At 48.8% G+C, this 27,905-nt stretch overlaps 1 protein-coding gene across 1 annotated transcript; it reads right to left on the bottom strand.

Moving 5' to 3' along the window:
- Positions 1–227: 227 nt before the first annotated feature.
- Positions 228–27,296, bottom strand: ATP6V1B1 (ATPase H+ transporting V1 subunit B1). Its single transcript, XM_049651663.1, has 14 exons — positions 27,100–27,296; positions 21,229–21,284; positions 7,274–7,372; positions 6,982–7,075; positions 6,332–6,409; positions 5,306–5,445; positions 4,796–4,897; positions 4,114–4,211; positions 2,604–2,727; positions 2,273–2,423; positions 1,943–2,025; positions 1,011–1,115; positions 683–812; positions 228–579 (listed from the first exon to the last, which is right to left on the bottom strand). The coding sequence occupies exons 1-14, from the start codon at positions 27,215–27,217 to the stop codon at positions 416–418; spliced, it is 1,542 nt and encodes a 513-aa protein (XP_049507620.1). The 5' UTR covers positions 27,218–27,296; the 3' UTR covers positions 228–415.
- Between the last annotated feature and the right edge of the window lie 609 nt (positions 27,297–27,905).

Genomic DNA, 27,905 nt, shown 5'->3' with positions numbered 1-27,905 from the left:
GACAGCAAGCCCTATGTATGTGTTGGGGTTAGAGTGTGTGTCAACCTTAATTATCCTTCCTTGGGTTATCTTGCCATCTCTATACCAGTGGTTGCCATCTGGCTGTACCTGGGGGAAAAATACTGATGCAGAGGACTTCTGCCTACAGATTTGTATTAATTGATCTGGTTTGGAGCCTGGGCCTTGGTATTTTGCAAAGTTCTCTAGGTGATTCTCAAGTGCTTGATACAGGCTTAACAACCTTTTGTTCTTGCCCAGTGCAGGGACTCCAGGCAGAGGGATGAAGCGTGGGAGTGGGCGGGGTGCGGACCGTGAGCACTCAAGCGGTTGGTTGGGTGTGTGGAACTCGAGGCGTGCGTAGAACGGGTATAGCAGGGGTCCCAGGACACAGTCTGGGGTCTGACTGTGGGCAGGGCTAGAGCGCTGTGTCTGACGCAGGGTCCTGCGGCGCCCCGTCGCGGGAGTAGAACTCATCCAACACGCTCTGCGGGATGCGCTTCAGCATCTCCTTGGGGAAGATGCGCAACAGCTTCCAGCCCAGGTCCAAGGACTCAAACACGGAGCGGTTCTCGTAGGGACCTAGGGACAGAGTAGGAGTGTGTGCATGTGCGTGCGTGCGTGCGTGCGTGCATACGCAGCCAGGTAAGGGAGTTACTGCCTGACCACCCCCAATGCGCCTCACCCTGGTTGATGAAGTTCTTCTCGAACTTCTGCAGGAATTCCAGGTAGAGCAGGTCCTCGGAAGTGAGCGCCTCCTCCCCCACCACCGCCTTCATGGCCTGCACATCCTTCCCGATGGCATAGCAAGCATACTGGGTGAAGGGGGGAGGGACGGTCCATCGGTCACCGCAGGCATATCACAGAAGTCCAATGGCCCCCAGTTTGGCTGTGTGGGGACCCCAAAGGGGGAGGGATTTTGCCAGAGAAAAGCTCGTGGTCCGGGTACCGGCACAAACCTCCAGCTTCTGAAGCTAACTTACCCGCCAGCCCCTGGGCCCTCTCCTTCTTACCAGTTGGTTGGAGACATCTCCATGGTCCTTTCTCGTCATGCCCTCCCCAATGGCGGACTTCATTAGCCTCGACAGGGAAGGGAGCACATTGATGGGGGGATAGATCTGGGGGAGCAAAAGAAGCGAGTGGCAAAAGGCAGGGTCCAAACTTTCCTTTCCTTCCTACCCCTACTTGTCTCTCTTCCCCCTGAGAATCTTAAGAGACTGGTCCTCACTCATCTGACAGAGAGGTGGGCTGCTCATACCCTGTCCTCCTTTATGGCCCACAGATTTTAGGGCTTGGGATGCGGGTGTCTATAGGTGTGCTCCTGGACAGGAGGGTGGAGGGCGGAGATGACATGACATTAGGTAATGAAAGTCACTACTTAAAAACTTTTGGTTATTTGGACAAAAACCGGGTTAAAGCTTATTAGTTAATAGCTGCAAAGAAGGAACCTACTAAGCAAAGAGGAAAAAGTCACAGGGGTTGCCTTTAACCTCAGATGGGACAGACACATTTTCTCACCTGTTAGCACATTATTCACCATCTACTTGTGTCAGTTACCCATTGTTTTGTTCACCAAAGCAAATTACCGGAAAGGAAAGAGAAGTGGTATTCATTTAGTATCTACTATCTGCTGGATGCTTTCTACATGCTGCCACGCACTCCACTGTGTGATAAATACTATTATTTCTATTTTATAGGTAAGGAAACCTAGGATCAGAAAGATTATTTTCTCAAGGTTCCAGTCAGGTAGGCTGGATTCTAGCCAGACTTGTCTTGTGTCTGTGAACCACACAGTCTTCCCGGGTCATCTCCTCTTTGGAGTTAGCCTTGCCTGGCCCCTCCTAATTCACAGAGAAATCAAGCACGGCAGGTGATGGGGCATCAGACAGCCAGTGTCTCTGGGGGTGGTGAGGAGAGCACTAGGTGGGTAGGGAGGGGACAATACCTGTCTGTTATGAAGCTGTCTATCCACGTAGATCTGTCCCTCTGTGATGAAGCCCGTCAGGTCTGGGATTGGGTGGGTGATGTCTGCAAAGAAATGCACTGGTCTCAGTGTAGACACGGCCCACATCTCCACCCAATCAGGGCCACGTGGGTTCTATTCCTCTCATGGGAGTGATGGGGTATGTGGAGGCGAGGAAAAGACAGTGAACTCCTTGATGGATGAACAGAGCTACTGCACATCTATGCAAAAAAACCGTGAGCCCTTTAAGCATCCCAGTGGGAAAGGAGGGCAGTAGGGCTGCAGAGGGTATTGGGCAGTGAAGAGGCTCACCATCATTGGGCATGGTGAGGATGGGGATCTGAGTGATGGATCCTCCCCGGCCCTCCACACGGCCTGCCCGCTCATAGATGGTGGCCAGGTCTGTGTACATGTATCCTGGGAAACCTCGGCGCCCGGGCACCTCCTCTCTGGCAGCGGAGACCTGCGATATCAGTGTCACCGGGGTAAGGAAGGGGATAAGAGGCTAATACAAGGAAGGGCGAGTGGGAGGTTCAGTGACTATGAGAAATGGAATAGGGGCAGGCCTGGGTAGGAGAGCTTTGGGGTGTAGGGACCAGGGAGAGGCAGGCGTGACCCTGACACCCTTCACCAGCTGCCTCACCTCCCGCAAGGCCTCTGCATAGGAACTCATGTCGGTCAGTAGGACCAGCACGTGCTTCTCACACTGGTAGGCGAGAAATTCAGCAGTGGTCAGTGCCAGGCGTGGGGTGATGATCCGCTCGATCCTGGAGGTACAGCCAGTGTTTAGAGAGCTCAGAGGTCCGTTTAGCCCCAGTGCTGAGTGGAAAGGGAACCGTGCATAGCAGCAGAGGAGTGGACAAGATGAGCCTCCGCTCCCAGCCCCCAGGTCACGGCTATGGTTCTTGGGGGTGGACAGTCTGCCGATCCTGACACTCCTCCTTCCTGTTCAAGGTAGGAAGGGGTAGGGAGCCTGGGACAGGCAGAGAGTTGGGTGAGAGTGGGACAGGCAGGGCCGGGAGTGTCTGGCAAGGGTGACAGCACCCTGTCCCTGAGGGCCCGAAAATTAGGGGCTCTGGTCCATCAGAGCTAGGCAGGGGCAGGGCTCCTGCTGTAGCTCTCTCTTCCCCAGCCTCCCCTGCCCCCTCATCCCCCTGCACTTGGCTCAGCTGGGGCACCCTCTGGATTCTTTCTGTAAGGTTCCCCTCACTACTCCAGAGCACACGTAGTGGGCGTGCTCTGTACACTTGCCCTGCCCGCTTGGCAGCTCCCTTCCACTTGGAGCTCTCCTGAATCCCTTCCTCTGACTCCAGGTGCCCTCAGTCCTCAAGCTCTGAGCCTGTGGGCCTTTCCTCTGGTGACATCATCCTGGCCTCCAGAATTCTGTTACTTACTTTTAGGAATACCTTCAGTACCCAGGACAGCTTATTAGATGTTTTTTCTTCATCCACCTGACCTACTGATTTAAACTCACATTTCCTAAACTTTAAAAATAGCAGTTTTTCCAGATGAATAAACAAACAAAAAAGCAGAATCAGACCTATACATACAGAGAATAAACAAATGGTTGCTGGAGGGAAGGGGTGGGGAGATGGGTGAAATGGGTGAAGGGGAGTGGGAGATCCAGGCTTCCAGTTATGGAATGAATAAGTCACAGGGATGAAAGGCACAGCGGAGGGAATATAGTCAATGGTATGGTAACGATGTTGCTTGGGGACAGATGGCAGCTACACTTGTGAGCACAGCATACCCTATAGAGAAATTCAGTCACAATGTTGCACACCTAAAACTAACGTGACAGTATATGTCAACTATACTCAAATAAAAAAAATTAACAAATAGCAGTTTTTGCAAACAAAGCGTTTAAGGAAATCTGTCTATAGTGGGGACTTTGGTGGTGGTGCAAGGATGAGGAGCCCTGACTTGGGACAGTGGCTGGATGCAGACTATAGGAAGGACAGAGGACTGCAGGTGGCAGGCAGGATTGTGGGCTGTCCCTACCCCTTACCGAGCCTCAGTTTTCCCCTCTGCACAACCAGGGGTTGGGCCAATGGCTGTGGTTCTGGGATACTTCTGAGCCCTGGTACTCTGGATTTTGGGAGGGGACGGGGCCTGCTGCCTGAAGGCAGTCTGGATACCAGGGGATGGCTCACGTGGGGTCGTTGGCCAAGTTCAGGAAGAGGCAGACATTCCCCATGGTACCGTTCTGCTCGAAGTCGGACTTGAAGAACCTGGCTGTCTCCATGTTCACCTGGACACACAGCAGGGAGGGCTGGAGAGGGGTCCCTGCAGCCTAAGGGCAGGGGCCCTGGCCCCTCCCATCTCTTCTCAGTAAAGCCTATTGACTGACTGGCTACCAGTTCCTGGGATGACCCTGAACTTGAGAAGGCAGGGGCTGGGTTGCTCTCATCTTTGGGATCTCATCAGGTTCCCAAAGAGTTCAGATTTCTTCAGGTTGAGCTCTGCTCAGTGCCATCCCAACCCCTTACTTAGCCAGCTGCTCCCCTGCTAAAACCCTCCTCTGGCCCTCTGAGGGCCCCATCATATCCCCTCTCTGAAGGTGTCTTGTCTCCCCAAATTCCCTGGCTTCTCCCTCCTCCAGGTCATCCTGGGCTCATCTTATAGCTGCCATGTCCTTTGGGATGGCTTGAGGGACACACTGTCCTAGTCACTGAGCCCACCTTCAGTCATGCTTTTGCCTCTCCCACCAGACAGGCCTGGACTCTGACAGCTTCTCAGGGAGAAGGATTATGCCTCCCTCATCAGATCAGACAGAGCCAGGGTCCAAGGGAGACAAGGCTGCCAGAACTTGCCAATCTGCCCAGCTCCTCTTACCCCCATGGCTGCAAAGACAATGGCAAAGTTGTCATCGTGATAATCCAGCACAGCCTTGGACTTCTTCACCAGCCCAGCCTGGCGGCAGATCTGGGCAGCAATCTGGGGTGGAGTGGATTGGGAGGAAGAACGTCAGAGTCAGAGCCCAGACCCAGAGTCCAGCCCACTCAGCACCACTGAGGATGATGGATGGAGCAATTTCCAATCCATCCTCCTGCCAAGGCCTTTGGCAGGAGGGATCCCAGGGCAGAAAGGCGAAAGGGCTACCCCAGGCCCTACAGCCTTTCCCAGGGTCGAGGCTTGAAGACCTGCTTGGGGACAATGAGGAGGCCTATGCAGCTCCAAGTCCATGAGCTGCCAGAGGACAACTGCCAGTCTGGATGGCGAAGACCCCTGCTTGGCTGGTCCCTGACTGCTTGACACAGGAGACCGTCCTCACTGGCCCACCAGCCCTGGCCTCTGCCTCATCCCTTCCTCTTGGTCATGTCCGCAGGACCCCGCAGGCCTCACCTCATTGTGGGGGAGCCCGGCTGCTGAGAAGATAGGGATCTTCTGACCACGGGCAATGCTATTCATGACATCGATGGGAGAGATGCCCGTCTGAATCATCTCTTCAGGGTAGATGCGGTCATGGGGGTTGATGGGCTGGCCTGGGAGAGGACGATCATGGACCCATGCTCAAGGGCTCAAGTCCCTCCCTGCCCTCCCCCAACCCTGCTCCAGACTCCAGAGCAGCACTATTTGACAGAATTTTCTGTGGTGATGAAAATGTACTGTAACTACACTGCCCAGTTACACTAGCCCTAGCCACATGTGGCATTGGGAGCATGAGATGTGGTTTTGAAATGAAAGTTGATTCCATTTGAATTAATTCGTATTTAAATAGCCACAGTTCAGTACTCCCTTGGATAGCACTACCTGGCACATTGGAAGCGGCAGGCAGGTGGGAGGAGTCCAGGCTGAGCAGGTGTTTTGTGGGGCACGAAGGAACTGAGGATGACCTGGGGAGCTGTCTGAGTGGATGTGTTTGCTCCGCTCTGCCTCTGACTTGCTGAGTGGTTTGGGGCCAGCCACAGACCTCTGTGGGCCTCCATCTTGTCCTCAGAACTGACAGGATTGGAGGACTCAGGAGGGCCTCCCACCGGGAAGGGGCTGTGTTTGCTTCTGCAAGCCACCCCAGGCAGCTCTGAGGGGTGGGGACAGGGAACTGGAAGGCAGGAGAGTGATGGTCCTGGGGCACACATGGAACTTTGCACATGATGATGGCATTTAAAGGAACTGGATATGAAGGGCTTACGGCAGTATCTCAGGCTCTGTGGCAGATTTGGGGACAGACAGGCCTCTACAGTGCTCAGAGCACACCTGATCTGCCTGGTAGTCTGACCAGCCTTTGGAGGTGAGCCCTGGCCAATTGCCCCTGGCCTGTGTCTGGTGCAGAACTTCCAAGGGCAAGGTGGCAAAGGTGATGGCTAGGGGTGGGGAAGGTGGTTGGAAGCTGGCTCCTGAAAGCTGTCCAGAGCCTCTCTGGTCACTCACCATTGATGTCCAGGAAGTCCTCTGCCATGACCACTGGCCCCTTGTCAATGGGCTTACCGGAGCCATTGAAAACCCGACCTGAGGGTGGGGGAGGATGTTGGGAGATGCTTAGGGCCAGCCTCACGTCTCCCTCACTGCTGCTCACCATCCACACCATCACTGGCTCCCACCTGCCTCTTACACGTCCCTCTCCCCTCAACCCTCCGTTATCCCCAGAGAGCTGGCTACAGTGACTGTTTCCTTGGGGATCTTCCCTCCTTGCCTAGAAATCTTTACAGCTGAGGCCTTGGCCCAGGAAATGACTCTAATGGAGGGTTTTAGGGCTGGAAAGAGGAGAGGTCCAGGTGTGGCAGATCTTGGGAGAAAGTTGGAGGATGTGCACTCTGTTTCAGCCTAACCACAAATAGATGGTTACCTACTGTGCCTCCAGTTTGTTGAAACTGCCTTCCTCATTTACTGGACATCTGTTGCATGTCCAGCCCTGAGCTGGAGCTGGGGGTCAAAGAGAGGACAAAACCTCTGACCTCTACGAACTCACAGGGAGGCAGACATGCAAAGAGTCAATGGCTATGCAGTGCTAAGTGTGTGGTTAGGGAAGCTAGGCTGGGAGGACGCAGGAGCTCCCCATCCCACCTCACCCCCACCCTTACCTAGCATGTCCTCTGACACTGGAGTCCGTAGGATGTCCCCTGTGAATTCGCAGGTGGTCTTCTGGGCATCGATCCCAGAGGTTCCTTCAAACACCTACGGGACAAGAGGTTACTCTAATAAGGGGCTTGCTGGGGACAATGGGGCCTTCCATTCTATGCTCCCTTGGAACCCAGCTCTAGGCAAGACACTCTGGGAAAATAGGACTTTTTTTTTGCCTTCAGAGCTTATAAGATAGTCAGGAACTTTGGGTCTGTTCATTTATTCAGCCAACATGGCACTGACACCACTTACCTGAACAATTGCCTTGGTCCCTGACACCTCAAGCACCTGCCCGCTTCTCTGAGTCCCATCAGGGAGGGTGAAGTTGACAATCTCAGCGTACTGGGCAAACTAGCAGGAGAGGAGAGCAGACATGAGACCAGAGCAATGGTGAGACCAGAGGTGAAGTCCCTGTCTCCCCCCATCCCTCCCTGACCCTGTCTCAAGCTTCTATCTCCCCTCTTGGAAGTGAGCTTGAGGGGCTGGGAAGTGCAACGTTTGAATTCTGTTTGGGAGTCAGTGTACCTGGACGGGTAGGGGTGTCAACTTTAGAGCTGGGAGACCAGGGTTAGAATTGAAGCTCTGATGCTTAGAAGCTGTGTGACCTTGTGGAAGTTCCTTAATGTCTCTGAGCCTCATCTTTCAAATGGGGATGATAATAATACCTACTTCAAAGAGCTTGTACGGAGAGAAAGTGATATGTGTAAAGTCATTAGCTGGTGCCCGGCACCTTGTAACAGCTCTGTAAAATGTAGTAGTTATTACGACTGTTCAGGTCCCATGGACAGTTGTTTCTGCCCCTGGGGACTAATGGTGAAAACACTGGCACAGTGCTCTCCTGGGCTGCCAGGTGTCCCCTTGTGCCAGTGGCAGTCTTTCCCTAGCTATGGGGCTGGGGCTGATTCACATGTCATCCTCACAGCATTCAGAAATAAAAAGAATGAGGCAATCACTTCTCTTTTGGCTATGATCAAGTGTAGTATCTTTTCTTGTCAGTTTAAAAAGAACCAGGCTAATATCTAGAATATATAAAGAACTCTTACAACTCAAAAGTAAAAATACAAATACCCTACCTTAAAAAATGGGCAAAGGATCTAAATACATATTTCTCTGAAGAAGATATGCAAACAAACAGTAAGCACATAAGCACATGTTGATGCTCAACGTCATTAGCCACTAAAGAAATGCAGACCAATGAGATGCCACTTCACGCTCACGAATGTGGCTGTAATAAAAAAGACAGATGATCATGAGTGTTGTTGAGGGTGTGGAGAATTTGGAACCCTCGGACACTGCTGGTGGGAATGTAAAATGTTGCCACCACTTTGGAACACAATCTAGCACTTCCTCGAAAGGTTAAATACAGAGATACTGGATGAGCCAGCAATTACACTCCCAGGTATTAAACCCAAGAGGAATGAAAACACATGACCACACAGAAACTTGTGTGTGAAAGCATATAAGTGTTCATAATCAAGTAGCCTCATTATTCATAATAGCCCTAAAGTGAAAACAACCCAAATGTCCACAAACTGATGAATGGTTAAACAAAAGATGGTGTATCTGTAGCATGGAATATTATTCAGCCTTAAAAAGGAATGAAATAAGATAATATGCTGCAACATAGATGAGCCTTGAAGCATGCTAAGAGAAGCCAGACATGACAGGCCACGTCTTATATGATTCCATTGATACAAAGTGTCTGAAATAGCCAAATCCATGAAGATAGAAAGATTAGGGGTTGCTGGGGGCTGGACGGAGAGAGGATTGGGGGTGATGACTAACAGGTACAGGTGTTCTTTTGGAGGAGATGAAAATGTTCTGCGATCAAGTAGTCGTGATGGTTGCATAACTCTGTGTATATACGAAAAGCCACTGAACTGTGCACTTTAAAAGAATGAAGGTTAGGGGCGCCTGGGTGGCTCGTCAGTTGGGCGTCCGACTTCGGCTCGGGTCATGATCTCACGGTCTGAGTTCGAGCCCCGCGTCGGGCTCTGTGCTGACAGCTCAGAGCCTGGAGCCTGTTTCGGATTCTGTGTCTCCCTCTCTCTCTGCTCCTCTCCTGTTCATGCTCTGTCTCTCTCTGTCTCAAAAATAAATAAACGTTAAAAAAAATTAAAAAAAAATAAATAAAAGAATGAAGGTTATGATATGTGAATTATAATTTAATTAAAAAATGATTAGGCTGTCCCTCCAGGACCATAGGCAGCAGGTCAGGCAGGTGGAGGTCTGCCCCAAGGGAATCCTGAGCTCTGCAGTCTGCACATGCTCAGGAAACCAGGTTCCTGGTCTTTCCCCACATCTAGAAGAGGGTATGAGCTGGGCCAAGGAGTCTGGGCTGAGAGAGCAGACCCTCCCCACTGACACTGGCTGTCAGCACCAAGAGAGCTAAGCCCTGTACCTGTATTAGCACTTTCTTTCTGGGGAGGTACTGGAGAGAATGCATAGCATCCTTCAGGCTCCCTCACCTTGCTTCCCAGGTGGTTGATTTACTTCAGGGAGTAAGTCATAATCATAATCTTTTTTTTTTTAAGTTTATTTATTTTGAGAAAGAGAGAGAGAGAGAGAGAGAGCGAGAAAGAGAGAGAGAGAACTAGCACAAGTGGGACAGGGGCAGAGAGAGAGAATATCCCAAGCAGGCTCTGCACTGTCAGTGCAGAGCCAGATGTGGGGGCTTGAACTCATGAACCATGAGATCATGACCTGAGCAGAAATCAGATGCTTAACCAACTGAGCCACCCAGGCACCCCCATAATCATAATTTGATAAAGATAAATGATAAAAATATGATATTTTTTTTATCCCCACTCCCCACAGTGTTCCTAGAAGTTAATGTGCTCCTCTAAATAACTCCTTTGGATATCAGAGGAAATAAAAACTTAAATGATAAATGAAATAGAAAAGAATGAAAAAGGGTATCACTTCATGTCATGACCTATAGAATAAATCAAGCTGTACCATGTTTTCTGACCATAATCAAAATAAGTTTGAAATCAATAATAAAAAGATAGTTAGAAAAAACATGTATTTGGAAATTTAAACACCTAATATAGAGAATGTAGAATTAGAACATATTTTGCACTAATAATGAAAAACTATATATCAACATCTGTGATGCATTTAAGCTTTGAATGCTTACATTAAAAAAGAAAAAAAAATTGAAGTTTAAGACTATGCAACGTGAAAAGTTAGAAAACAGAACAGCATTAAAACCCCCAATAGGGGCGCCTGGGTGGCGCAGTCGGTTAAGCGTCCGACTTCAGCCAGGTCACGATCTCGCGGTCTGTGAGTTCGAGCCCCGCGTCAGGCTCTGGGCTGATGGCTCGGAGCCTGGAGCCTGTTTCCAATTCTGTGTCTCCCTCTCTCTCTGCCCCTCCCCCGTTCATGCTCTGTCTCTCTCTGTCCCCAAAATAAATAAAAAACGTTGAAAAAAAAAAATTAAAAAAAAAAAAAAAAAACCAATAAAGTAGGGTGGGGAGATGGGTGAAATAGGGAATGGGGATTAGGGAGGACACTTGTGATGAGCACCGGCTGAGGTACAGAATTGTTGAATCACTAGTTGTACACCTGAAACTAATATAACACTGTATGTTAACTAAATGGAATTAAAAGAAAATCCTTAAAAAAAAAACAATATAGTAAAAAATATTAGAAGGGCAGAAATCATTAATACAGAGAACAAATATATAACAAGGAAGATCAAAATCCAAATTGGTTCTTTGAAAAGCCTCATAAAATAGACAAATCTCTAGGGGCTCCTGGGTAGCTCAGTTGGTTAAGCGTCTGATTTCAGCTCAGGTCATGATCTCACAGTTTGTGGGTTCAAGCCCCGCATCGGGCCCTGTGCTGACAGCTCAGAGCCTAGAGCTTGCTTCAGATTCTGTGTCTCCCTCTCTCTGCCCCTCCCTGGCTCATGCTCTGTCTCTCTCTCAAAAATAAATAAACATTAAAAAAAAAAAAACTAGACAAATCTCTAGCAACACTCATTAAGAAAAGGGTAAAGACATAAATAATTATTGGAATAAAAAAGCCAAAACTAGCTATACTGATAATATTAAAAAGTAACAAAAAAGAATTATAAACAACTTTATGCAATACAGTTCGGAACTTAGATGAAATGGATAAAGTCCCAAAAGAATACAACTCAAACCAAAACCAATCAAAAACTAAACAGAAAGCTGGAATAGTCCTACAATTTTTAAGATACTGCATAGGTAAAATCTTTCCACAAAGAAAACACCAGTCCCAGAGGGTTTTACAAGTGAGTTCTGACAATCAGCAAATAATTTGAAATTTACTTGAGCTCGTCAAAAGTAATGGATAACTGATACATGAATTCAGCAAAGTTGCAGGATACAAAATTAATGTACAAAAATCAGTTGCATTCTTATACACTAATAATGAAGCAATAGAAAGACAAATAAAGAAACTGATCCCATTCACAATTGCACCAAGAATCATAAAGTACATAGGAATAAACCTAACCAAAGATGTAAAAGATCTGTATGCTGAAAACTATAGAAAGCTTATGAAGGAAATTGAAGAAGACACAAAGAAATGGAAAAACATTCCGTGCTCATGGATTGGAAGAATAAATATTGCTAAGATGTCAACACTACCCAAAGCAATCTACACATTCAATGCAATCCCAGTCAAAATTGCACCAGCATTCTTCTTGAAGCTAGAACAAGCAATCCTAAAATTTGTATGGAACCATAAAAGACCCCGAATAGCCAAAATAATATTGAAGAAGACCAAAGTGGGAGGCATCACAATCCCAGACTTTAGCCTCTACTACAAAGCTGTAATCATCAAGACAGCATGGTATTGGCACAAAAACAGACATATAGACCAATGGAATAGAATGGAGACTCCAGGATTAGACCCACAAATGTATGGCCAACTAATCTTTGACAAAACAGGAAAGAATATCCAATGGAAAAAAGACAGTTTCTTTAACAAATGGTGCTGGGTGAACTGGACAGCAACATGCAGAAGAATGAAACTAGACCACTTTCTTAGACCATTCACAAAAATTAAAAATGGATGAAGGACCTAAATGTGAGACAGGAAACCATCAAAACCCTAGACGAGAAAGCAGGAAAAAACCTCTCTGACCTCAGCCTCAGCAATTTCTTACTTGACACATCTCCAAAGGCAAGGGAATTAAAAGCAAAAATGAACTATTGGGACCTCATGAAGATAAAAATCTTCTGCACTACAAAGGAAACAATCGACAAAACTAAAAGGCAACTGACGGAATGGGAAAAGATATTTGCAAATGACATATTGGACAAAGGGCTAGTATCCAAAATCTATAAAGAACTCACCAAATTTCACACCTGAAAAACAAATAATCCAGTGAAGAAATGGGCAGAAGACATGAATAGACACTTCTCTAAAGAAGACATCCAGATGGCCAACGGCACATGAAAAGATGCTCAACGTCACTCCTCATGAGGGAAATACAAATCAAAACCACACTGAGATACCACCTCACACCAGTCAGAGTGGCTAAAATGAACAAATCAGGACACCATAGATGCTGGCAAGGATGTGGAGAAACGGGAACCTTCTTGCACTGTTGGTGGGAATGCAAACTGGTGCAGCCGCTCTGGAAAACAGTTTGGAGGTTCCTCAAAAAATTAAAAATAGATCTACCCCATGACCCAGCAATAGCACTGCTAGGAATTTACCCAAGGGATACAGGAGTGCTGATGCATAGGGGCACTTGTTCCCCAATGTTTATAGCAGCACTTTCAACAATAACTAAATTATGGAAAGAGCTTAAATGTCCATTAACTGACAAATGGATAAAGAAGTTGTGGTTTATATATACAATGTAATACTACTTGGCAATGGGAAAGAATGAAATACGGCCTTTTGTAGCGACGTGGATGGAACTGGAGAGTGTTATGCTAAGTGAAATAAGTCATACAGAGAAAGACAGATACCATATGTTTTCACTCTTATGTGGATCTTGATAAACTTAACAGAAGACCATGGGGAAGGGGAAGAGAAAAAAAAGTTAGAGAGGGAGGGAGACAAACCATAAGAGACTCTTAAAAACTGAGAATAAACTGAGGGTTGATGGGAAGGTGGGAGGGAGGGGAAAGTGGATGATGGACATCGAGGAGGGCACCTGTTGGGATGAGCACTGGGTGTTGTATAGAAACCAATTTGCCAATAAATTTCATATTTAAAAAAAGACTAATGGAAAAGAGATGGTCTTTAATTAATTTATGGGGCAAGGATAACCTTGATACAAAATAATATAATTATGAGAAAATTATACACAATCTCACATATGAATATAGATGAAAAAGTCCTGAACAAAATACTTACAAATCAAATCCAGAAAAGTATAAAAAAGGTCAAGTTACAAACCAAATGATAAAAGAAAAATATTAAAAAACAAAAAATGAAGACAAATACACACATACACACAAATAAAAATTAAAAAGACCACGTTGGAATTATTCTAGGAATTCAAGGTTAGTCTAATATTAGAAATCTAATAATGTAATTTACCTTATTAATGGATTGAAAGATTTTTTTTTTTAAATATTTATTTTTGAGACAGAGAGAGACAGAGCATGAACGGGGGAGGGTCAGAGAGAGAGGGAGACACAGAATCTGAAGCAGGCTCCAGGCTCTGAGCTGTCAGCACAGAGCCCGACGCGGGGCTCGAACCCACAAACCATGAGATCATGACCTGAGCCGAAGTCGGACACTTAACCGACTGAACCACCCAGGCGCCCCTGGATTGAAAGATTTTTTAAAAACCTGTGATCATCTTAAAACATTCTAGAAAAAGCTTAAAAAAAAACTATCCCTGATTTAAAAATTTTGATGATTAGGGAATCATGATATCCATGATTAAAGAACAAAACTCTCTGAAAACAGAGAATAAAAGGGAAATTCCTTAATTCCAAGAAGCATCCACAAAACACAGAAAATACCATACTCTGATATAATGTATAAAACATTCCCTTTAAAATTAGGAGCAAAACAATAATGCCTGCTATCATCATTCTATTCCACATTACACTGGAAGAACTAGCCAAAATAATAAGAGGAACAGAAAATAAACATTAGAAGGAAACAAAACCTAAAATAGAAAACTCCCCCAACCCCAAATCCAGTAAAGATAGGACTCCCCAAAACCCCATAGACCCATTTCTCTTATAGATGCAGAGGTTATAAATAAACTATTAGCCAGTGAAATCAAATAGTGTATTAAATAAACAAACAAGTTTGACCAAATAGGGTTTATTAAAAGAATGCAAGCCTAGATCAATCAACTTCTGGCAATCTCAACATTTGACAATATAATTCATAATAGGGAGTTTGTACGTATGAATTATAAGAGAAACGCTACAGAATTATGTAAATAGAAACCACAGAGGCTTTTGATAAAATTTGGCAGCGTTTCTTATACAATCCTGTGTAGGACAGGAATGGAAGGCAACTCCTTGAACACTAGACTATTTACAAAACCAACTTCAATAAGCTTCTAAATGGTGAAATGCTAAATCCATTTTTATTTCTAATAAAATCAATAACACACAGAGATGTCTGTGTCACCATTGTTACTTAATGTGTTTTGGAAATTGTAGTTTGTACAATAAGACCAAAAAAGAAAAAAGAAAAAGTATACCAATAAACATAAATAGAAAATGCTTTATTTATTTATTTATTTATTTATTTAATTTTTTTTTTTAAAGGTAGTGAGAGGAGATTGTATTCTTCAGAAATGTCAAAGAAAGGCTGTGAACATGTTCCAGATTACAGAAGGCTAAACAGACATGATGAGGCTGGATCCCCTGCAGGAGGGGAAAAAAATGCTATAAAAGACTTTATTAGGTCAGCTGATAAACTGGAATATAGATGTAGATTAGGTAAAAGTATCAGTGTAAATTTCAGATATTGATAATTACTGTTGTTATGTAAGAGAATATCCGTATTCTTTGGAAATAAATGCTGGAGTTTTGGGGGATGACTTACCCTTAAAAGACCTAGGAAAAAATTATGCACACACACATACACACACTCAGAGCAGAAGATACAACAAATGGAATAAAGTGTTAACAATTGGCCATATGCATGTTCCTTGCACTATTTTTATTTTTGCCCCTTTTTATAAATTTGAAATTGCTTCAAAATCACAAGTAAAATTAAAGTCTGCCAATAGAAAAGCAGACATAATTCCCTTCATTTGCAGATGATACTGCATACCTAGAAAAACCCAAGAGGCTCTACTTAAAAAACAAAACAAAAAATGCCCAGAATTAATAAAAGAAGTTGGTTGTATACAAGATAAATATATAAAAATCCATCTCTTGTACCACTGTGTGTCACCTATACACTGATTTTAAAAAAACCAACAACAACTCTTTTTTTTTTTTTTCTATTCCAGCCATAAACGAAAGAGGAAATTAGGAAAAACATCCATTCACAATAGGGCCCAAAGCCATACAATATCTGGAAAAAAATTTAACAAGAAAGGTACAAAAAAATAATAAAATCTTACTGAGGATATAAAGCAAGCCCTGAACAAATGGAGAACAACAGTGTTTTCCAAGACAGAATGACTTACTGTCATAAAAATATAAATCCTTTTCAAAAGCATAGAAATTAAATGCATTTCCAGCAAATTGCTGTTTCTTCTGGAACTTAATAAACATCTTAAAATTCATAAGTGTCTGAGAATATCCAAAAATCGTCAAGGTGGAGGATTTGATGTATCAGATATTAAAACGTGTTCTAAAACTGCTAAAGTCAAATGGTTAAGTGTTGGTGTGAAGCAGACAGAGAAGTGGGAGAGATTAGAGTCCAGAAACAGATCCCAGATTTTATGAAACTGTTATAGAACAAATGCGGTATATTACTTCATGGGGAAAACCAAAATCTGTTGACCAAAGGGTGCTAACGTAACTGGGTATCGACTTAGAAGATACCCACGTCATAAACACAAATACATTCAGGCATATAAAACCTTTAAATACAAAGCTAAAACAAACAGAAAACCAGAAGAGTTTTTCTTCTTTCCTTTTCTCAGCTTTCCTAGAAAAGCTGGATAAGAGAGATGTCTTTAAACAAGGTATGGAATCCAGAAGCCATAAATGCAAAAATAGACATATTTGATTGTACAAACATTTGAAATGTCTGCATGGCAAAATACCAAAAACAAACGTGAACAATAAAAAAGGAGCACCCATAGCTCAAAATGTACACCTCAGTATGTAGGAAGATTTCACAGAGGACAAAGTAAAATCCAAACTTATAAAAAGATCCTCAAATGTAAATAAAAACAGGAAGGTACTAGTTTTCATCAATTAGATAGACAAAATTCCAGGAAAGAACATATTCAGGGCTGGCAAGGATGCTGGAGGGTGGGTCCTTTAACACACGGTTGTTTAACATTGCCGGGCTAGCAATGTTGCCCCAAATCATCAATATCTATTTGAAATCTATTTTAAAAGCAATATACACTTTGAACCAGCAACTTCATTCCGGAGGATCTATCTTATAGCAATAAAGGCACTAGTGTAAAGGGGCTCTATTTTGCTGTACCATTTGCAATAGCAAAGCCTGGTAACACACTGAATGTCTATCAATAATGGAACCATTAAAAAAATGGAACCATTGAATAAACCACAGTACATCCATGCTATCGCCTACTATGTTGCTCTTGAGAAGAATGAATAAAATGGGCAACTACTGACATGGAGGAAATCCTTGATATGTTTTAAGAGACTAACACCAATGTAAACCTCTAACATACTATCTATTTGCCCCTTTACAGCAGGATCTTTATAGTGGCTGTCTCAAGAGGCTGGGAGGAAGGAGGTTAGGGACAAATAGTTAAATTTGCGTGTCTTTTGTTTCACTAGTAATAAGGAGCATTTTTTTTTTTTTTTTTTGGTAATTAAAATGTGATAAAAATTTGGGATGTTCAAGTACAGTGCGACTGGTTACCACCATCATTACTATCACTAAATCCCCGCTCTACCCAAAATAGTGACCTTAAGTGTCTGGGAGGAGGGGTTTATGACTCAATTTCCCAGTGGGGTGTGACAGGGTGCATCCCTGCGAGGGAGGAGGGGGGGGGGCGTCAAACCTGAGACAGGAGGGTTTGCAGTTCTGACAAGTCACTGGAGGAATCTCCAGCTTGGGTCCCTCCTTGTCCTGTGAAAAGGATGCCAGGAAGGCGACCTCCGTTGCCCCCTAAACCAGCCCCTCTGAGTGGGGTTGCTGAGAGAGCTGGGCTCCCCCCAGGAGGAATGCGCTGAGGTCGGCGGGGCAGCTCACGTCTAGCGGTCTTTGGCTCATCAACCACAAGAGGGGGCCCAAGAGCAAGGGCCGGAAGTCCCCCGCGGAAAGAAGTTTTAAAAAAGTCGGGGCATTCCTCTGCCGCTCTGTTGGCCTGTCCACCTGACGCAGCCACTGGCCTCCTTGCATGGTGGGCTGTTAACCTCAGGAGGAAAACTGCTGGACAGAGCACAGGCCAGGTTGGGCCCCAAAGAAATCAGGCCATGGGCCCAATAGAAACCAGGCAGCCGGGTGATAAAAAGCCATCATTTTTCATGTGGGTTTATGTGGGGGACGGAGGGCGGAAGGAAAGGAGAGTGGAGGAGGTGGCGCCCTGTGTGTCCCTGAGAGGTGAAATCAGAGGAAATGAACTTTAAATAGCAGAGAGATTACAGTCAGATGCCTGAAAGAACTGTCAGAACCATCACACCCAGTCATGGAGGGTGTATAGTTTGGAATCCTTTAGGAAGAGAATACTAGGCTCTGTGTGTGCGTGCGTGAGTTATTTGGGGCAGGGATGCCCATAGCCAGTTGGGACAGGGAGTGCAGGGGGAGAATTCCAGGATGCAACAATGAGTTTATACTCAAAGGAGCCCCATTTCAGAGCCTGATCCTCTCACCTCCCATTCTTGGTTACTAGGAGGACCGCAGAGGGTGCGGATGGTTCAGTACAACCTTCTGTGCTTCACTGAGTTCTCAGCCAGCCGGGGGGAGGGGGGGGGGGGGGGGGGCAGAGGGGAGCTGCTCTACACACTCGGAGGACTGGGAAGTTCTTGGCAAGCCTGGCAGGACTTGTACAGGGAAGCCCTGGCCTCCAAGGCCTCTCTTTCTGCCAATGCCCAGGGCAATTTGGAGCCCCTCTTCGGAAACTGTCTTCAGAGCTGATACACATACTTCTGAAAGCTTTTTCTTTTAAAAGTTTGGAAGTGGCCACAGACACTTGGAGCCAAGTCTGGTGGATAAGGGGAGAGCTTTCTCCAAGTCTCAGTAAGGACTGCTGTTTCTCAAAATACGGCAGTCGGAAGATCTTGTAGAGTAGGGGATCTTCAAGTGTGGGCCCCAGGCGAGCAGCAGCAGCAGCTTGGGAGCTTGTCAGAAATGCAGATTCCTGGGCCCCAACCTCAGACTGATGAATCATAACTCTGGGTTCTTCCAGGGGATTCTCATGCATGCTCTAGTTTAAAAACCACTGCTCAAGTGAAATCTCTCTAATATATCCCAGGCAGGTGGACGTCAGCTAACCAGACTCCTCTTTAATGCCTGTGAAACTCTTGTGTAATTGTTTGTCATATTGGGCCTGTTTAATAATCTGGAGGAGTCATTTTTACACTCTACACTCAGGGGTTTAGGCTTTAACATTTTATGCTCTACACTCAGACCTCCAAAAATCAGATGAAATCATGGAAACTGTCCCTAGAAAAATGTACAGACACACGAATACCCAGCTTCAAAGGTTTGCATACGATTTCGAGTCCCTTATTGCCTGGGCTCAGAACCTCTGATCTACACAAAAGTTTTCCCCCAAGAATTTTTCCATTTCGGAAGGATGGAAGTGGGAGGCCTAATTGCGGGTATGATTCAATTTGGGCAGAAGGTGGCGCTGTAGAGGATGAATTGGGGTATTTTACCCTAGCAACTCTAGCCTGGGGATAGGGATGTGGGGCCGCAGAGAGGAGTACGGAAAGCTGTCTTCTCCGCCTCTTGAACTTAAGAGACTACACGTTACTGCTTCTTTTCCTGCCCTCTGCAAGTCCAGGGTTCCCTGGGTATCTCCATCACCCAGTTATTCTGTTCTATGAGAGAGATGCATCCAATAATCGCAGAACCATGGGTCTGGGGGTCTATCTCATTTCCCAGTCTAGCCCCATTTTATAGTTGGGAAAGTGGATGTCATAGGTACTGACTCTCCATACTATGAGCGGGGGCGGCAGATGGCACCAGCTGTTTACTCCAGCATATTAGCATTTCTGTCTTCCAGGCAGAGCTAACGCTAGCTGTTCTCAAGCAGGAATAGTAAAAATACATTTATCTGATTTGATCCTCACAACAACTCTCTTCTATATTAGATGAGGAAACTAGGATTTGAAAACCTAAACAGCTGCTTCTCAAACTTCAGGAAGCATCACATCACCTGGAGGGCTTTTAAAGTCTGACTTCTGTATCTCCCCAGCTCTCTAGAGTTCCTGATTCTGTTGGTCCGGGGTAGGAGCCCCAGAACCTGCATTTCTAACGAGTTCTGTGCTGATGCTGCCAATCTAGGGTTGTCAGGTAGCTAGTAGGAGGTAGCTAGATGGAGCTGAGGTGAAAACAGAAGAGGTCTGAATCAGACCTTGTGAGCCCCCTGCATACATGCATAACCACTCCATCACACTTCCTCCCAGGGCATCCCCAGCACTAGTGGGTCAGACAGTAAGGTCTCTATGAACTTGGGATCTGGTTTCCAGAAACAAGAGGGTCTGGTTTAGTCATTCTAACACTTACTCATTCATTCATCTTATTCACTTAGTCACCCTTCCTCTGAACAAACTGAACACCTACAATGGACTGGGTGTTCAGTAAAAGTGTGGTATGGGACTCTGGGGGCTCAAGAGTAATATCCAATAGGAGAGACATTGTGGGGGCAGGGAGGAGACATGTGGCCAGGTGGTGATCCAATCGATGCCTTGATGGATGTTGCCAACAAGACAGTACAGAAGAGGGAGAGGAGGGACAGGCTCATTGTCTAGGGGCCTGGGTGAAACTCCCAGAAGAAGTGACCTCTCAGCTAGCCTTGGGGAGGAGTCAGAGGAATAAAGGGTATGGAGGAAAGGTAGTTGGAGAGGCAGAGGGAAAAGTAGGAGCAAAGGCCTAGAGACATCAAAAGGCAGCTCCGTGCAGAGGCAGGGTGGGTTTCCAAGTAGTGGCACAGTGGGCGTCGGGGAAGGAGAGGATGCGTCATGAGAGTGGAAAAGTGTGGAGGGACACTTACAGAACATGGGGCCTATAAGGTGAAGGTGCTGTGCGTGCTAGGTGAGTTTGAAGCAGGGGAGCAAAGGGGTCAATGCTGCAGGGGGGCAGCATGGAGGATGGCAGGGCACCAGGCTGGGGATCCAGAGACCATGGCTATAATCAGGGAGCAGTGGGGTAGGAGGTTGCTGATAGATCACTGATACTGACAGATGGGGTCCAGGAAGGGAGGGATCAAGGGTGGCCCCAGATTTCCAGGCTGGGGAGGGTGGTGTCTGGCGGGAGCCTGAGAGGTGGAACTGTTGGGTGGAAGGGGGACAGCAGAGTGATCTGGCACCTTTGCAGGGCCCTTTATGCCTTAAGAATCCCCAAAGCCAAACTCAAAATGCCGTCAGTCTGCCCTGGTCCTGCGGTGCCCCAGGGGACACAAAGGAGCCCACATCCCATCTCCTTCCGTGAGGCCCGCTTCACTTCCCACCCGCGCTGCTGGTTCCCAGGCTAAGATAGTCCAAAAGCCTCTGAAAACCTTGAGCTCTGGAGAAAAGTTAGCTGGCATGGCTCTTCTGCCTTCTCTTCCTTTTAAAAGAAGACCCACGGGAGCAGCAGGTGGAAGAGTCCAGCTTTGTGAGGAAGTTCAGTACAACCATTCCACCGTTGTAGAAAGAGGCACAATAGCCCAGATCCCCCAGGCCCTTGGCAGTAAAGAGTGGTCTCTGAGGGCCCAGAGCGGGCAGAGGGGGACACTGAAAAGGCAGGAAGGGAAACCCAGGGTGGTGGGGGAGACAGCTGGGGAGGAAGAGTGTGGGATGGGGGACAGGGAATTAGAAGGGACAGATGGGCCCATGGCGGACAGCTAGAGGTAGGGCAATTTAGAAGAGATCTGCACCCAGGGCTGGGGAGCCCTGGGATTTGGCCTTGGTGCCTGGGAAGATATGGAAGAATCTTACCTTGACCTGGTCCAGCACCACCAAGGGCCCATTGACGCTGCACACTGTCCTGTAGGCTGGGGGAGGAGTGGAGGTAGGTGAGGTCTCACACCCAGACACACACACACACACACACACACACACACACACACACACACAGAAGCATCTTCTGCTTTCTCTCCCTGTATGCACCACCCCCACCCCCTTCCCAGTCTGGGCTGTCAGGGTCATTAGCTGTGACAGGGCCAGCCACCATTGCTGTAAGGGTCATGCCCCTGCCCGCAGGGCTCCCTGCTGGCTTGGACACCTGCAGGAGGCTGGGGGGAGGGCCAGGGCAAGGGCAGAGGCCCTTCAGAATCCTCACCTCCCCTCTCAACTACGAAGAGGTCTTTCTTATCTTGAAGCTGCTTCCCCTCTGGCCTCAGCCCCCATCTTACATCTCTGACCCACAACATTTTCCAAAAGCTTCTGGTCCCCAGCTAGAAATGGGTAGAGAATTGCCCTCCCTGCCCCCCACCAGGACCACACTTCCCTCTATCACCTGACACTCATTGAGCATGGTGCATGTGCGCATGTCTGGGTGTGTGAGGGGTGGGGGCTGGTGCATGCATGGGTGAGAAAAACCAGCCAGAGTTCCTTCCTGGACAACCTGGGCTCCCTGGGTGCCTGTGGGAGAGGGGAGAGAGTGACAAGGAAAGAGGAAGAAGTAGAATGTCCCAGCCCTAGTGGCTGGAGAGATCCACAAATGGGGAAATGAGCTCAGCTTACAGGGAGCCTCTAACTCCAGTGTTGGGGAGCCCCAAACTCCAGTGTTGGGGACCCCAATAGGAAAGCCATGGACTGGCAGACAGGAAGCCTCTCTTGGTTCTGCTAGGGGCTGGCTGAGAGATCCTAGGACTCTCCCTCAACTACAACCTGGGAGACATAGCTCTTCCCTGGGGTCCCTGTGAAGCACAAATGAGACCACGGAGACTGTGGCATGGCAGGATGGCCAGAGTGTCCGTGAGGTCACTGAGTCACTCACTGGAAGGACATCAAAGGGAAGAGAGTGGTCTAAGCCTCTTTTCAAAAGGGGAGGAGAATGGGGTCCAGAAGGGTGAAAACCTACGCCAGGGTCACCCAACATGCTTGTGGCAGAGCTGGGGCTGGGACCCCACCTCTTGCTTCCCGTCAAACCACATAGGCTTCCAGCCCTCATGCTTTCATACAAGTCTGGTGCCAAGTCACCCCACACCAAGGGAAACTAAATGCCCCCAGCTCACACCTTCCCCAGTATGGGGCTCAGTGATCATCCCCCTGTTTTTGTCTGATCTGCATTCCTTTCACCAGGGCATGGGCTAGGATGATGACTGGGCAAGGTGATCCTTGCGGGGATATTTGCAAGGCTCTTCTGAGCTTATGGACTGTTAGGAAAACTCAAGAACAAGAGGCGCCAGAAGATCCATTCTTCTAGGGCTTGGGCCTGGAGCAGGGGAACTCCTTCAGCTTCCTCCGAGTTCCCATAGAGGAGGTATCCAACCTTCCCTCTAGGCCAGCCTCTCCTGGTCCTGAGGCCCAGACCCCAGAGATGACTACTCCCTAGGGCCAAAGGCCAGTGCCTCCTTCTCTGTGCCCCTTCCATCATGCAACTCTGGTATCTCCCATCTTAAAACCCTCCCTCTGCCCCAGTCCTTCCAAAGCTGCTGCCCTTCACAGCCCAACTTCTGGCAAGTCGGGCTCCATTGCTGACTTCCTTTCTCCACCTTCCACCCTCTCCTTGCACTCTCCAACCTGGTTTCTCTCTAGGCCACCCCACAGGACCAGGTACACTGGATCAGAGCCTCATTTTAAAAAGCACTGGGACAAGCCTCTTGCTGGCGCTATAGAGAAAATACCAGACAAGCCAAAAGGGCTGAGATGGCAGAAGCAAGATGCAGAGTGGGTAGGCTGGATGGGAGGTGAGAGTGTGGGAGGGGAAGGAGCCCAAGGTCCAGAAAGCCCCAGGGAACACTTTCCAGTTCTACCTAGGAGACGGGTCTTTCAACTTCCTCTCTTCCTTCACAGCGGTTCCCTACATTTCACAGCTTCTGTCGAGGGAAGCCTGTTAACCTGGACATCCAATAACTCTACCTTGGGAGGGCAGCAGTGAGTGGCAGGGAGTAGCCAAGGGGCCAGGACGAAGTGCTGCTTGCTGGCCGGGCCCTTGGGCTGGGTGCCCAGCGTGTGGTCTGTAAGCCTCTACCTTATCCCACCAGCCTCAGCTATAAGCTGCCTTTCTGGATTTCCAGAGCCCTAGGGCCTAGCTCTAGTAGACTTCCCAAATGCTTGCTGGAGGAGTCCATCACTCCACAGCCTAGACCTTTCACTGCAGATACTCCACTGTGGCCGTTTCTGTTTATCACCTGACTTTTGACGTCCTTCAGTGCCCTGCCCTTAACTGACTCCGACAGCTACTGGCTCTGCTCCCCACTGAAGTGCCACAGCCCTCAGCCATGCCACTGTAGAAGGCATCCTGTTCTCCAGCTTGTCAGTCCTTAATGAGATGGATCATGTCTCTCCCCTCAGACCAGAACTCTGTGCCTCCCCAGTCAGACTAGACCATATCTTTTCTTAGAAGCTGTCTAGTTTGGACACCGCCAAGGTGGTGGCTAAGCAACCAAAGTGTCCTTGACATGAAGCTAGGCCTTTTGTTTGCATCCACCCCCAACTGATTGTGTCCATTGCATGCAGTGGCAAATTAAGGCCCAGAAGTTGGCTGATTTCTCCTGGGGCACACCACAAATCAGTCTGCATCCTGTGGCACTCCCCCAGCCTTGGGACATACCCTTCAACCCTGGAGAGGTGAAAGGTGGGGGTAGCGCTGGAGGCAGTGGGCTGGCCCAGAAGACCTCTGAGGGGCACTCCCTCAATAGGCCTTCCTGAGACTTTGCAGACACTCCCTCCCTCTGCTCTGCCCCCTCCCCTGCTCCATTGTCCCAGCTGACACTTTGGGTTGCACTTAGGGCCGCAGGCCTGGAGCCCCTCCCTGCCCCCATCTCCCCACTGCCTTCCCGGTCAAAGGCTCAGCGGGGCTCCATGCAGCCCACTAATTAGGGCCTGCCCAGCCACACCTGCAGCGTCCTGGGAGCCGGCTGAGCCAGGCGCCCATGCGTGAGGTGGGGGTGGGGGCAAGCCCGGGGCAGTAGGTCCCGCACCTCCTCCCTGATCCCCTCCAGAGGGATTAGGGGAGGGAGGGCAGGGGCTGGAAGACCAGGCTTCTTAGAATCAGCCCAAGACCCTGCCCGGTGAAACTCAGTGTGACCTTCCTGGCCTCTCAGTTGAGGAAACTGAGGCAGGCGGCAAAGCCTGCCTCAGTGGTTTGGCATTCCAGCCTCTGGGTGATCATCTGACCAGGCTCTGTCCCTCCAGCAGGGCTGACAGCCTGACATCCGTCCTTTGCTCGTGCTGCGCACTACTCCCCTCCCCCCTTCCCTCCCACCTCACCTAGCATCTTTTGCCCCACACAATGGATGAAGCCCCAAGCTGCCGCCTCCCCTCAGGGAGAGAGTTCTAGCTCTGAAGGAGGAGAAGGAGTTCCTTTCTGCCCAGGGTGGATATTGCTAGGGTTCACTCCCCACTTTATTCTACCCTGCCCCCTCCCTTCTGGCCCATTCCCTCAGCCACTGCAGTGAAATCACCCTTAATGCCTCAGGCCTGTTTGGTTCACTTCCTCCTCCAGGAAGCCTTCTATTGGACTCACCCCATCTCTGGCTGAGGAAGCCCTGGAGTTGGGAGCCAGCTGCCCCATCCCCTGTCCCCCTGGGATCCCCAGCTCTCCTCCTGGGCTCTTTCTGTCTCTGCATAAAGTTCTCCTGCCCAGAGCGCATACAGTGCTCAGGTAGGAGGCCAGGGCAGGAGTCCTGCCTCCAGCCAACTGAGGGTAGCAGCTCTAGGTTTTGGTCCTCACCCTTCAGAGAGGAAACCCCTCAGGCCCCAGAGGCGGAAGGTGGGAACAGAGAAGGCTGTGGGTGCAGAAGCACCCTGAGGAACTCAGTATGCTCCTAGGGGTGGAGGCTGTCAGGCTGGGGCTGGCCCCTGGGGGTGCCCTGTGAGGACACTAGTATGCAGCAAAAGCACAGGTAGCCTTTGTCACTGCGGGAACATCTTTAACACAGGGAGCAGAGTCGTGGTGGAGGGGCTCCCCCTCTGCAGACCCTGGTCTCTGGGTCAGCTGTTGGGTGTGACACATTCACCCGGGTGGGGGCCACATGGAGTGACACACAAGCAGGCATGGGGGCGCTGACACCCCTGGGTTCCAGCCTGGGTCAAATCTCCAGGGCTTGTTGACTCTAAATAAGGTCATGGCTGGAGGGAACTGGCTGCAGGAGGCCCTGGGGTGAGGTTGCACCCACAGGGTCCCTGGGAGGGCACACTGCAGGGAGTGATGGTGGGGGAGGGTCCCGCAGGGGTGGGCCATCACTTGGGTCTGGATGAGAGTTAGACAACTTGAGACAACTGGGCTCAGGTCTCCAGGCCTGAGCTCTGGACTCCAGGGGGCCTCCAGTCACTGCAAATTTCTGGGCCTTCATGACCCCTGCTTTGCCCCAGGGGAGAATCTGGATCTCTGCCCTCCCCCATACCTCCAAGACGTAGGGCCTGCAGGGCCTCCTTGGTACATCCGGTCTCACTCAGTTTCTCCTTGCTGGAATGTACTCCACCCCTCAGTGCCTGCCTCAGGCCTCTGGAGGTGCCTGCTCACGCCCTGCTCTGCTCCTAAGCACCCCGGACCTGCCCTCTCTGGACCTGCCCCCTCTGTACTCGCTCTGTTCTGGGTGGGTGCCAACTCCATTCAATGCAGACCCAGCTCGCGCAGCTGCCCCGTCAGGTCACTCCCACTATGGCCTAGGTAACTAGAGAGGGCCAGCTTCTCTCCATACACACCCTGTTAAGAGCCTCTGGCTCTGCTTGGCTGGTGCTGGCCAGGCCGGTTTACTCCAGTGTGGGGCTGTCTAAGAATCTGAGAATTGGAGAATGACCTTGGCAAGGACAGATGGAGGGGGCTCTCCCTCTGGTCCTCAGAACCTCACCACTTTCTGTGCCCCAGACATCTGGGCACACCTAGGAAGCCTACAAGGGTAAATAATCCAGCACCCATGGCCATGCCAGGCACTCACCCTCCCCCAACTGTACATACACAGACATAAGACATCACCTGACCGCATACCCATGTTGTTCCTATGAGCACGCACACTCGTGCACATACACACACATTCCCCCTCAGTCTGAGTGTAAAAGCATGCACATATACTGTCACATTTCCTCACTCTGGTCATACACACATGCAAGCTGTCACACACATATTTACACATATCCGCACCCGAGTGGGGGAGCACACACATCCTTCCCCTGCATTATACACACAGACACGTGTAAGGCACACATGACATGTGCCCACTGACGTGACACACACAGTGTTATGTATTTCTCCATCCTGAAAATGCACATACTTGGCCTTGCCACACATATTCCCTAAGAACACTTGATCATAATTTCCTCATGCTGAATGTTCTGGTACACATGCTCGTACTCCAAACACACACATATTCACACAGGAGCGTGCATCACAAACACACACTTGGGCCCATTGGGAGCTCTCTCTGAACTTGGGGTCTCAGTGCAGGATAAGGGTGATGACTGAGAGGTTCCTGCAAGGACACCCCTGCCCTCTCCTCTGGGGTAGCCTGGGCTGGGGACCCCATCCCTCCATCTGCAGAGGTCACTCCTCGTCCAGGCAGTCCACCACATCACTCTGCTGGACCAAGAGCCCCCTTGGTCTTCCTCAGTCTCGGTCCTCCCCTTTCCCTGAGCCTGAGAAGCAGAGCCTGGGGACCCAGCAGCCCACCCCAACCTCACCCTCTGGGGATTTGTACTCACTGACACGGGGGTGGGTGATGTAGTTTCGGGTGACCGCTTGCATGTGCTCTTGGGCTATGCCCAGGTCACAGCCACCGCTGGGGAGCCCCCCAGGCCTACCGTCTGCCTTCGTGGCCATGGCGCGGTGGCAGGCCGGGACCCGAGTGCCTGAGCCTGCTGGTGGTGAGTGCAACACTTCGGGCCCAGCTGGAGCCGGAGTGAGCTTACCAGACTGCCCCTGTGGCCACCCCTCCCCTCACCCCTCCTCTCCTGCAGGAGTTGACTGTAAACAGGGAAACCAGCCTCTGGCCCTGGAGCTCTTCCAGATCTGGGAGGTGCTGGTGTGAACTCAGCTCCTCCCCCTGGAACCTCAGGCACTCTCACAGGCCACATCTCATCCTGTTCTCCCCACCACATGCAGTTTCTGGCAGGCTGCCCTCTCTCCACATCTTTCCTTACGGCCCCCCCCTCCCCCTGACCTGCCCTCACCCTGTACCCCTTGCCCTAACCATACCTACATACTTCTTCCCCTGCACAATTCAATCGTCACCTTTTTTTTTGAACATCTATAGAGGATCATTCTTGTGCCAACTTCAGTGCCACCTCCTACAGGAAGACTTCTCAGCACTCCTGATTCACCACATATGTGGTGTCTTTCCTTTGTCATGCCGTTTTGGAGAATTCTCTCTTGTCACTGCTGCTAGGCTCTGAGCCCCCAAAGAACTGAGTTTGTCTCTTGCATCAGACTTGGGTTTCTTTAACCCTTTCTCTCTCACAGTATCCAGAACTCCCAGGGAAGCAGGGCAGGTCTCTCTCCATCTGGGCAG

Source organism: Panthera uncia, assembly GCF_023721935.1.
Source record: "Panthera uncia isolate 11264 chromosome A3 unlocalized genomic scaffold, Puncia_PCG_1.0 HiC_scaffold_11, whole genome shotgun sequence".
Taxonomy (NCBI): Eukaryota; Metazoa; Chordata; class Mammalia; order Carnivora; family Felidae; genus Panthera; species Panthera uncia.
Note: the sequence above shows the minus strand (reverse complement) of the source record. Positions and strands in the feature narration are given on the sequence as shown.